The following is a 12746-nucleotide window of genomic DNA, read 5'->3' as shown; positions in this document are numbered from 1 at the left end:
TGCCCTTCATCTTTTAAAAAAAATACACAATTTGCCCATCCTAACTTTTACTTAATTCTTCGGGGACATTTGCGGAAATGGCTTATTTATATAGGGTTAGTGTTACAATAATTCTAGTATTATAATAATGTTCGTATTATGATAGTATATGTTTAGGTCAAGATTTATTATAGGTATTGTTATTATAGTATGCACGTTTGGAAAAGGATTATGGTAGGAGTGTTACGATATTTTGTAATCCAATACACAAATTTCATAAATTTATTTTATTAAATAATTTTACTAGTCGATTTTGGGAAGTACAAATTTTTAGGGAAAATTGCATTATATGACAAATTTTTTTAAAAAAAACAGCTCATAACACCTCTTTTTTGCATATTGCAAAATTGGCAAATATGTCGATAATCTGTTATTAAATTTGCTATTTTTACAATTTTAAAAATATAAGTGATAAATACTCTATTATCATTTTTTTTCCTATTTTTGCAAACTCTCCAAATTTTGCATTCATCATGACGTTTCATGTTTTTTTTTTTCATGCATATATTATTTTGCACGCTCAATTAAAGAAGCTTCCTTAATTAAACGTTCATATTAATCATTTAAGTTGCGATCTTGTGTTCGCACTTTTTTTTTTTCATGCATGTATATTTTTTTTGTACACATGTAGTGGAAAACATATAAAAGCAAAACAACTATTATTAAAATTGCTTACATAAGATTCTTTCTTCATTAAATTTCGGTCTATCTCGACATAATGCTTACATCGATATACTAGTTTAAGCATACATGGCTACTTTTCGTAACTTTGGTACTAAAGCAATGCAAAAGACATTTCAAATTAGCATTTTCACGTTGATCATCCTCCTTAATTATAGCCAAGATAGTTTCTTAAAAACGAGTAAAAAGTGTCTAGGTTTAATTGCTTATGCTCTAGTGGTAAATATTTTTAACGTTTCAAATTTTTTAATGAGTATTAATGTAACTTTAAAAATATCTTTTTTAAAAAAATAAAGTAAGTACTAACTTTTATGTATAAAAAAAAAAAAAACAATATAATCCAATATAGTTTTCTATAATCTAGTTAGACAGCAAGACGGTTATTAGCTTAAATTAAAATATTTGAATATGATAGATAGGAACTCAAAATTGATATGTTGATTTTAGGTTTAATCTTAATTTAATAATGTAATTTCTTGAATGATTTGTTTCATATCCAACCATTGTTTAAGTTGAACTGAAAGAAGAATGTATTAAAATAGTACTTAATTTTAATTTATTCCTGTTTGCAAAAGAAAAAAAAAAACTCTCTTATTATAGATTAATTTAATTGAAGAAGAAGAAGAAAAGAGGGATGAATTAAAGGTTTTTTCAACATTTTATTTATTTATTTATTGGGTGATTATGGGAAGGAGTTTGTGTAAGTAAATGGGGTTATGGGAGATTATGGGTAGGAGTTTGTTTGGGGGATTATGGGTAAGTCGAGAGTTATGGAAACCCTAAAACTAGGTTTTCCATAATATAGGTCCATAACTCACTCTAGTCATCCTTAAATACTCATCGCAAACATTCTCTAATTTTTCACCCACGTCAAATTTATTCTAAGCTTTCTTCTTCGAGTAATTCAACTACAGAGAATAAAAATGCATTCCAAACTTATTTCTTCGTACCTTAAGAAACAATAGAATAACTAAAAAGAGAATGGAATAAGAGCTCACGGGTAGTGGAAGCAAAAACATTGATTTGGTATTTCCACCATAGCAAGGTTTTGAGGTAATAGCGAGAAAGACCAAATTTTTTCGGTAAAGGTGATATGAAAATGAGATTGACAATGTTAGTTATCAAGAACAATTTTGAGTTGCGGGTTAGGAAATCAAGTAAAAACTTGTAGTGTATGATGAGTACACTTGACATGTAAATAGATTGTTCGTGAAACCAAATTGATTTCCTTTTTCTTCTTCATGCATGCTCCACAATTATATATACACACACATCATTTTCTTTATTAGTTATCCAAGAAATAAAATTTCAAACCCAACCATAAAAAATAATTTCAATTTCCTCAAATTAGATTAAATTTATGTAGGTTATCATTAATCCTTAATTTAAATTGAATTCTATCTTCAATGTGTTCAATTTAAAACATCTAAAATTCAACGTACAGATCCAAATAATTGATTTCAATAAATAGAAAAACACCAGAAAATTGAAGAGATATAAAAAACAAGACCAACTTTGATGATCCATACCCGGTATCTATGATTTGTGAGAATGTAAATAAACCCTAATTGCAACCTTATCTTTTTACTTATGTTCCATGACTGTTAAAATATATTATTGTAGGGTTGTTAATTATATTAATAGCTGTATTTGATCTACTTTTAAGTCCAATAGTTATAAATGGAATGGATACAAAAAAACAAAAACTTGCTAAGAACTTGGGAAAGGTGTGTGCAGAAGAATGATGGTAAATAAGTTAACATAAATATAAATACAGTATAGGTAACAGATAGGTTTATTATTTGAAAATAATATATTTGTTTATTTGTTTATTTTCTTATTTTCTTATTTTTCTAAAAGAATATTAATCCGAAACCACATTTTATCGATACTTCCATCTAAAATTTCATAATATTAATACTTTGGATATTTCAAACTTGAAATTGTGAGTAATTGATTGAAATGAAAAACCTCTTTTCCATGATGATGGGTTCGTCTTTTACTATCGTTGATAATACAAACTTTGTGCCCATTGAAGTATATTGTTCTCTCAACATATTTTACTATTTTTAAATGAAAACAAAGGAAGAAGATAAAATAATCACAAATGCTAAATTACGTATCAACCCATCTTCAAATATTTTTTGCAACATTTTTGTACGGTAAGTTTCAAGATTTAAGATTTTAGGATTTTATCGCATAGGCGTAAGATTAGAACTTCTTAATCAAGAATATACATTTTATGCTCATATTAGTCAAAACAAACATTAATTTGACATATATATATATATGTATATTCCAATATTTAAGACATAAACAATGCCAATAAGGTACACGATATAATGGTCGGGGGTCGGGGGTCGAGGGTCGAGGGTCGAGGGTCGAGAGAGTAGATATACAATATAATATTCCCTTAATCAGTCTTTGGACTAGTACATAGATATCACACAACACACAAATGTTGTTCATTTGAGTAGCTGCAAGGGCTCAATCTCAAGCATCAAGTCTCTTTTAAATTTAACATATGGGTAAGCTAGTGGACATTCATCATCTCTTGTCTTCCACCTAAAAACTCACAAAATTTAATAGAATACAAATTAAATAAATTAATGATTCTGGATATAGTAAAATGTAGAGAACTAACCTATAATTAAGGACAAAATGATGAACGAAAAAAGCAATCTCTAGTTTGGCAAGCTCAATCCCTGGACAAAGTCTTGGCCCTCCACCAAATGGTGTCACTTTTTTGTTCATTTCCTTATCATCCTAATGTCAAATAGTACAAAACAAACAATGGCCAAATTGATAAGAAAGAAAGAAAGGGAATTATTAAAGAGAAATTGGATTTATATAAAATTTTGAAATACTATTTTGGTTGAGTGTATCTCAAGTTTGACTCCATTTTAGCTATCATATAGGAATGAACTAAAATATATCACAAGTTGAAAGAGATGGGTAATTTAATAGTCTTTCTCGAAAATATTTTGTTATATTTAAAAATAGTTCTGAAAACTTTTTTATGAAGGTAAATTACATACACTCCATCTGGAAGGATTAAATTGTTGTGGATTTGGATGAAGGGTTGGATCAAGATGAATTGCTGAGAAAACTGGATGAACTTTCCACCCACTGGGTATGACAATATCTGTCCCACAAATCAAATCCAAATTAGAAAAAGAAGAAGAAAAAGCTATCATTTTTATTTGTTTATTTCTAGAGATTAATTATATTATTAGTGATTAGAACAAAAGAAAAGAGTAGAAATGAAAAGGGATAATTACCTTTGAATTTGACATCTGTAATAGCTTCCCTATGTAAAAACTTCACCACATTCCCACATCTCATGGCTTCATATGCCACCTAAAATATATACATATAAAATATTTCAGCCAAAAATATAACAATAGGGTTAAAACACTTAATAATCATATGGAGTTTTTTAGTTCATATAATCATGGATTTTTTAGTTCAGATATGACAATGTAAAGAATTGCAAGCTTTTGACACATCATCGTGATCAATAATTACTGTTTTGTAACATGACAGTTCGATTATATATTAACATGATAGTTGGGTTATACACTTAATGTGAGCATATCTCTACTATATTAAATATATACTTTAATCTTAAACTAAAAAATAATGGTTTAAATTAACTAAGTGTTAATTAATATATTAGCATTTTATTTCTAATGATCTCTATACCTTAAAAATATTATTTTCAAACTTCAATCTCAAATTTTAAAGCTAAAAACAAGATTATAATTATTTTCAATTATATATATATATGGTGTTGTCTTTTTACATTGAATGTGAACTCCATTCGCTTGTAATCTTCCAAATTGAGACATTCTCCCTTTCTTTTTCCATTTCTTATTGCTTGATGTTCTTCCTGCAACAATAATTTCAAATTAAGTAACAACAATTTGGTTAAAAATATAAAGCACTAGAACCTATATATTTTATAAAAGTTATAATTATAAATTAATTCATGGTTAGAGATAATTATTAAATAGTTTCTTAACAATAAAACTGAAAAATAATAAGGGTGTTATAAGAATGAAACATGGCATTCAACTTAATTATAAGACTGCAACGCGATGAAAAACATTTCATTAAAAAGAAAAGTAGTATATATATCGTCATATACGTTGGAAAGACTAGTGGGTATGATAAATATAAGAATGAACGTACAGTCTTATCATACCTTCAATTTTGCAAGAATATTAGGAGGTGAATGAGCAAGAAAATAGACAATCAATCCCAAGAGAGTAGCTGTTGTCTCGTAACTTCCAAGCATTATGTCCAAAACAACACTCACAATTTCTTCATCACTAAGCTTCCAATTATTTGACATTAACACTTGTAGAAAATCATCATCATTATTATTCCCTCCAACTAATCCTCTCTTTCTTCTCTCCCTTATCATCTCTTTCACAATCGTAGAAAGTCTTCCTCTAGCCTGAATCAATAGCATATATAATAACTCATTCCTGATATAATTAATAAAAAAATATAGTAAAATTTTAAAATCTATTGATAGAAGTTTTGTGAGTTAATCATCTCTTTCACACTAATAAGAATTACCTTGACAGCCTTAAAGTAAGGAGTTCCTGGGAAATTTAAAGGCAAAGAAACAAAGCCTATCATAAAGGTTTCAAACTCTTCAAATATCTTTGTCCCTATCAACTCCTTTGCTTCGATGCCAAATACTTCCTTCACCATAAGGCTTAAAGCAAACTACAAATTACAAAACACAACATTATAAGGGTTATTTAGAACATAAAATAACCGATAATTCAACAATATAATCAAACCTGTAAATTGAATAGGGAGAGATGAATTTAAGATTAGAATATGATTTTGATCTCTATATTTTAAATCTTAAATTAGTCTTTAATGTTAGTTTATTGTTCATTTTCTTTTTTAAAAAATTAGTTATCTACAACATTTTTACTAAAAAAATTAAAATATGTTTACATATTATTTGATCAATTTTAATAAAAATATATTTGAGGTACTAAATTTAAAATTTAATGAAAGTAGACCTAACTAAAAATTGCACAAATTAGAAGTATGCATGGGACTGTTAAATTAACCAACTTCAACGATTGAAGAACAATATGATATTTTACCCTAAATTTAATTATATCAATACTTCAACAACAATATGATATTTTACCCTAAATTTAATTATATCAATACTTCAACAATCAAAGAAAAATAAAAAGAAGAAGAAAGTGTTTGCAAATTAACAATCATGACATATATAGAGTAATACTTTAGTGCAACTTACTATATACACCTTTTTTTTCCTTTTTGTATCCCTCAAACGTTGTCTATTGAGGGATGCAAAAAAGGAAAAATATAGAATATTTAATTTTTAAATATAGCAAAATATCAAAGTTTATCTAGTTTTATCATGGCAGACAATCTTTGTCTATTGACAAATATATTAGATTGTGATAATTTGCTAAATATTTTCAAAAGTTTTTGTTATTAAAGAAATTTGTCGAGTGATAATTTGTGATTACATACCATCTTCATTTCTTTGATAAAGGAGACATGGGTTTGGGATCTCCAAGAGTCCGTTAAAGAGACAGATAAATTGTGGAGGGAGTGAAGAAAATTGGGTCTGGTTTTGCACCTGGTGATGAAGCTAACAATGACACTTCGAAGTTTCCGGTGAGTGTCGCCGGCGCTAATAAGCAAAGAATTGGTACCTAGAATATTATGCATTGCTTTTGGATAGCTTACTTTGAAAAGCTTATCGTCGTTTTGAAGAACGAAGTAGTTAAGCTCTCTATCACATGACACTATGGCCGGCCTACCGAATAGACGAGATTTGAAAATCTTCCCATACCTGCAAAACCAAATCCACCACTCATTTTTAAAGCATTGGCAAAAAATATATATATATGCATGGACCAAAATTTAGATTCATTTTCGAGTTGTATGCACTTTTTTTTTATTAATAATAGTGTCTATCGTTAATAAATTTTTATATATTTACAATTCTTTTAAAATATTATTAGAAACACAGTAATTTAATGCTTAGGAGAACTTTTTATCCTAAAGTCATAGATATGGAAAGATTAGTGCCTGATGATTTGTTGTGTAAGTGAACACAAATCTAAACATATATGGAAATTAATTAGGGAGTTAAAATAGGAAAAATAAAAAATCATAAAGGAAAGAAAAAAAATGGAAGCATAAAGTTGAAAAGAAGGAAGATAACAATATGTGCAAGTTTCATAGATGCATGCATCACAGGTATGTGTTATTATTGTTATTTTTGTGTATGATATATATTTTTAGATTTGTTCACACAAAGATACAATTTTTCCGTTTTACCAACATGATTGTATTTAAACAAACTTCCAACTTTAACTAAAGAAAAACAAGAAAAAGAGAAATCTTTGTGAGTTAAAATGAAAGCTTTGAAAGTCTGAGGATATATAGAGTTGAGACCATAATGGTGTGGTGAAAAGTTTTACCTTGAGAAATGGTGTTGAAGGAAGGTACCAATTGAGTTGGAATGATGAGGGTTGAGGAAGCTAAGAGTTTCACCAACAAAGGGTAAGCCCATGGAGCCAGGAGGCAAATTAGGGTTTTTTTTTGAAGTAACTAGAAAGAGTTTAAGAAGAAGGTGAAAGATGATTGATATTGCAAAGCTTAATGCTAATACAATAATAATCATAGGGCTCAAATTTGTACCAATTACTTCCATGGCTTTTTTACTTTTGGTTTTATTTTCTCCCCCTCACTTTGTTTCACTCTTCTTTGATCCCCTTCTTTATTTATATAGAAAAAGGGAACATACCCTCTCACCTATTAACATTATATACTTTGTGTCTATGAGTATGTTTCTTTTTTTTTTTTTAAACTTTCTGTATGCTATTATTACTTTCCACACTAATAATGTTAGAAAAAAAAAACCAAGATCTTTTCGGTAAAAATACATATTATTTGTACGTGAAAATTGACTGACATAATTATGTTCACGTGCTTATATATATTAAAGGAATTGTGAGAAAACAAGCATATTTTTTAAAGAGCAATAATCCGTAGGTGTAACTTTGCGCCTTGGTGCTCATCCTTTCTTCTACACACAAGAAAATATTTCTTTAAAAAATTAATCTTCACACTGCAATTTTCAATTGGGATTGGAGCAGTACACGTTGTACAACTAATAAATGGGTTTACATGTTCTACAACTAATAAATGGGTGCAACCCAGACTACACCTAAGTTTTTATTAAAAAAATGAAATAATTACCCAACATGGTATAAGATCTCATTTGAATTATAGTTTTATTGATTAAATTTATATGTTATGCTATCTATTTAATTTCTACCATTGTTTTTGAAAACGATTGACAATTGAAAAATAAATTAAATACTTGTTTTCTTTTTTACCTTTTGTCTTACAATTTCAACGTGTCATAGAGAAAAGTGAAAAGTATCATAGTATAAGAAAATCGAGAGAAAACAAGTATAAATTTAAAAACTAAAATGGTTCTCCAAATCGGTCTAACGTCCCTAATGCATTAATGTATGTTATCCTTTGGGCAAAAAAAATATATAATATGGTATTTTGGGGATAGGTTTTGATTTTAATTTTCACTTTATTTTGTCTATGTTTGGTTAGCTTTCAAAAAGAAAAAAGAAAAATGTGATGGACAATATAATTTTAGGAAGACACGTAACATCTGTCGATGCATATAAAATACAAAAGGGAAACCAGCTAATATTTCCAATGTGATTTAATTATGGAAGGGAAATAAATAACATTTGGACACTTCTAGGAAGACACATAAGCCACAACTTAATCCCCATGCATAAAATACAAAAGGAAACATAATCTTTCCAATGTGATTTAATTAAGAAAGGAAATAAATAACATTATTTCGACTCTTAGCTTTTGGGAAGATACACAAGTGCAAAAAAATACTGATAAGGAAACCTAATTAATATGGTTGATGTTAAAAATGTACTCCACCTTTACATTGAAAAGATCTACACAATAAGTGTGACGTTTGTCAAACAATTTCTAATGCTTAAGTAAAAGATGTATGTATATAAAAATTCAGTAGAGAGTTCGAGTATTAGAATGGACTTCCTTTAAGGTCTTAAAATGATGTATATTTATAATGGAATTCTACTAAGGGAAGATAATGTCCCTATTTGGTTTCCTAATCATATTAGGTAATATAAATAGATAGCAATTTAAAAAATAATAATTAAATATATATCGACATTTAAAAAAAAATGCAAATGTGACAAAATTTATAAGTGATAGATTTTTATCATTAATAGACTCTTATGATTTATCAGTAATAAAACAATATTTACAACATGGTTTATCAATGGCAGACTCCTATCAATTAATCAACTTAAAGTATTTTTCTATATTTGTTATTTTTTCAAATGTTGCTATATATATGCCTAATTATTTTGAATCTAATTGTTATATTTACAATTATCCGTAATATAATCTCTCGAGCTAAATGGGTTAAGACATGCATTTAGCATGACTCGTTCTACAAGTTTCAAGACTCGACCTAGACCTCATCATTGACCAAAATCAATCTTCCCTCCTCAGCCCAAAGTCTAAATTAACCCTTTTAAACCTAAAAATTACCCATAAATAACTATTATTTACTTTATTTTATAACCTTTTCGTTTCTTATTTTTAATCTTTTTTTAATATAACATATAAATATATATATATATATATGTGTGTGTGTGTGTGGGTCTGTGATTATATGATTATAAAAACATAGTCTACCTAACTCAATCCAATAAAAAGCATCTCCAAACTTGTTTTCATGAACAAATTACATTTATCCAAACTTTTAAAAGTTTGATTAAAACACTTTGGGTGAATTATTATATATTTTGTTTTGATTGTATTTGTAGCTAAAAGGGGATGAATTAAAGAAGAAACGGTGAAGTGTTCCCTAAAGAAAGAACATCTACCCCTTAAATTTCAACCACTTTTCTTTCTTTTTTAAAAACAATTTTCAATCACTTTTGGATGCATGCTTCAAAATGAGGGATTAAATTACATCTCTTTACGTGTTTGGAACTTAGGTGTAAATTTGTAAACTTAATTATGAAAAATTATTTTAAATAGCAATATTTTTAAAATATTTACTGATACAGTAAAATATCACGGTATATTTTTTTATAAACGATGATAGACTAATATTTGTTTATCATGATACAAATAAACATAGATAATAGATGGTGATATTTTTTAACTTTATTTAAAATAGTTGTTCACTTCTTAAACATTTAAACTTTTAAAATTATGTTACCTACACAAAATTGAAATTTGATAGTTTCATCAACATAAATGAATGAATTATTTTATAAATATAGTAGAAATGACTCAACTTATTGACAAATATAAAAAAAAATGACACTAAGTATAAGTGATGGTTATGGATAGAGAACGATCTATATTTGAAAATATTTTCACCAATTTATCGTTTAAAATCAATTAACATTAAAGTTTTCACTTCTTTAAAGGACATTTTTACTAAATTAAATTCTTGTTTTATACACATTTTTCATCATTATTGTGTTTTGAAATGCATTGTTTAACGATCATCCAACTTTTATTAAAATGTCACCCATATTTTATTAGAAAAAGAAACAACCTTTGATTAAGCTTTGAAAAACGATCCCCCAACAATTATTAAAGATCGCTCAACATTTTATAAACGATCTCCTAAATTTTATTTAAGGATTGCATAGGAAATACTAAGGAATTGCTTAATAAATACTAAGAGATTGCGTACACTGATATCAACAATGGTCATATAATTTTTTTCACAAATGAAAATTTTATTTTTGTCATGATTTTACCTATACAACGTGGTTTTAACTAAATGATCCTTCACTTTTATAGGAGTTTTTGCGTTCTTTTCGACCATATAGGCACAATGTTAAAACATCTTTAGTTAGAAATGTGTTTGAATTTTTGTTTTGTTGTGATTGGAGGGGAAGAGCAAGAGGGACGTAGAAAATGCACAAGAAAAAAGAATATTGAATATTGAATATAAAAATGATATTTCACATGTCAAAAAAAACGAATCATAAACAAGTTAATTTGTAAAAACATGCAAGTCATATGGAAAACTTTTTAGTTTTTACTTATAGGTTATTTTGTACAATTTCATTTTTCACTTTTAAACATGTATATATTAAACATAAAATCAAATAATTCAAAGCCAAATTTCCCTTCTCAACTCACATATCTTGTTCGTCTTTGAGAACTCTCCTTTTTGTTCCATCTTTCCCCAAATATTCTTGAATGAAAGGAATAGAATAACGGGATGAAACATATAATGTCATGAAAATAAAAAAAATCTACAGTAAAAAAATAGCTTAAAAGATATATAATCATTTAAAAAATAGCTTAGAATAACCATTTGTTAGTTATATTTATAGGCACATAGGTAATAGTTTACTATTAGAGAGAATGGTTTATATTATATAACACAGAATCACCTCTAATATATAGAGAATTTATATCGCACTTCTCTGAACATTTGCACTCGATTGTTTAAAGTGTTAGATAACAAACTCAAAGACCTACCAACATACACAAAACCCTAGTTCTTTCACGGGTTGAGTTAGCTTTTATTTGTTATTTAAAAAGAGAAAAGAAGGAAAAAAGGAAGTTGATTTGTTTAGAAGTTTTTATGATTAAATTAGGGTTTTGAGATGTGGTGTGTTGGTGATGGAGATGTTTGCATTTGGCAATCGGACACAAATGCATAATTAAAATCCTCTTCTTTTTAAGACAACAAAGAGACACATGATACGCACGTGCGATGGGTTTTGGGACCCTCTCCTTTAACTCTTTTTTATTTTTTCTTCCTTACATACTTTTTAGTTATTTGATCCAAATTGGTATTTTTCTTTTGTTTCAAAGTTGTGATTAGCTGGACATCAATTTTGTCATTGCAATCATTTCTTATGTTTCATATTCCGTTTTCATCTTCTTCCACTTTATTAAATTACATATATGCTTTCTTCTATTACTATTATCTTACTTTTATAGAATATGCTACTTTCATTAAACATATAATTTTTTATCGGTCTAAATTTCGTTCTTATTTTACATTTTAATATATCTTATTTTCACGAGTAAATGTTATCATTTTGATCGATAATATGTTTATAGGTCAAATGTGATATAATATGGAAAGCTATATGATAAATTAGATCACTTGAGAGAAAGGGTAAAGTTTCTAATTCCTTATCTAATCTCTAATAAACTTAAAAAATGTTTGATATGTTATACGCGTAATCTAACCTAATATACTTTCATGTTTAAACTTCTATCGGATTACAAATTTGTCATCAATTAATTTTAACACTAAGCCAATAAAAATTGGATAATTGAAAAAAGAAAAAATGAGCGTGAAAAATCTTGAAAAATGACTAGTTCTAAACTAAAATTTTTTTTTGGTTTTTCAAAAAAAAAAATTCTTTTTCAAATACGAGTTTCTCTAGGTGCAATCATACCCACCACTAATACATCTGATCGCATCATAACTGGTATGCAGTTAAACGTTCTTTGAACGAAAGTGATGCTAAGTTGGATGCACATTTGAAAAGTCTAGCTAGGTATTAACCCTCCTTTTTAAAAAGTTCTTCTAACATCTTTTACATTTTTCAACTTTTATATTGAGAGCGTCCCACGTAGTGATGTTACATAAATACTTCTCCCGTAAAAAAACAAGCGAATAATATTTGAGTTTCTTTCCTCTTAGCCCTTTTTAACCTAAACATTTGATCCACACAATTTTAGCTTAATTTTGGTTCATCTTGGTCGTCCTTTATTTTTTAAAAGTCACCATTTTGGTTTTTTCATTTTTAAGAGATCAAGATAGGTAAAGTTTGAAATTGAAAGTTAGATTGAATACGAGTTGAAAGTAAAATAGTTGAAATGAATATTTTAAAAGTATAATTAATGACTCAAATAAACATTTTTAAAATACATGCATC

General features: G+C 27.5%; 1 protein-coding gene across 1 annotated transcript; it reads right to left on the bottom strand.

Annotated features, from left to right (window-relative positions):
- Positions 1 to 2971: 2971 nt before the first annotated feature.
- Positions 2972 to 7529, bottom strand: LOC101215045 (cytochrome P450 724B1). The gene is made up of 9 exons (XM_011657080.2): positions 7218 to 7529; positions 6259 to 6583; positions 5308 to 5460; positions 4928 to 5182; positions 4526 to 4612; positions 4002 to 4080; positions 3759 to 3865; positions 3365 to 3486; positions 2972 to 3285 (listed from the first exon to the last, which is right to left on the bottom strand). Exons 1-9 carry the CDS (start codon positions 7448 to 7450, stop codon positions 3186 to 3188), a joined length of 1461 nt encoding a protein of 486 aa, XP_011655382.1. The 5' UTR covers positions 7451 to 7529; the 3' UTR covers positions 2972 to 3185.
- Positions 7530 to 12746: the final 5217 nt, after the last annotated feature.

This window comes from Cucumis sativus, chromosome 5, assembly GCF_000004075.3.
Source record: "Cucumis sativus cultivar 9930 chromosome 5, Cucumber_9930_V3, whole genome shotgun sequence".
Taxonomy (NCBI): domain Eukaryota; kingdom Viridiplantae; phylum Streptophyta; class Magnoliopsida; order Cucurbitales; family Cucurbitaceae; genus Cucumis; species Cucumis sativus.
Note: the sequence above shows the minus strand (reverse complement) of the source record. Positions and strands in the feature narration are given on the sequence as shown.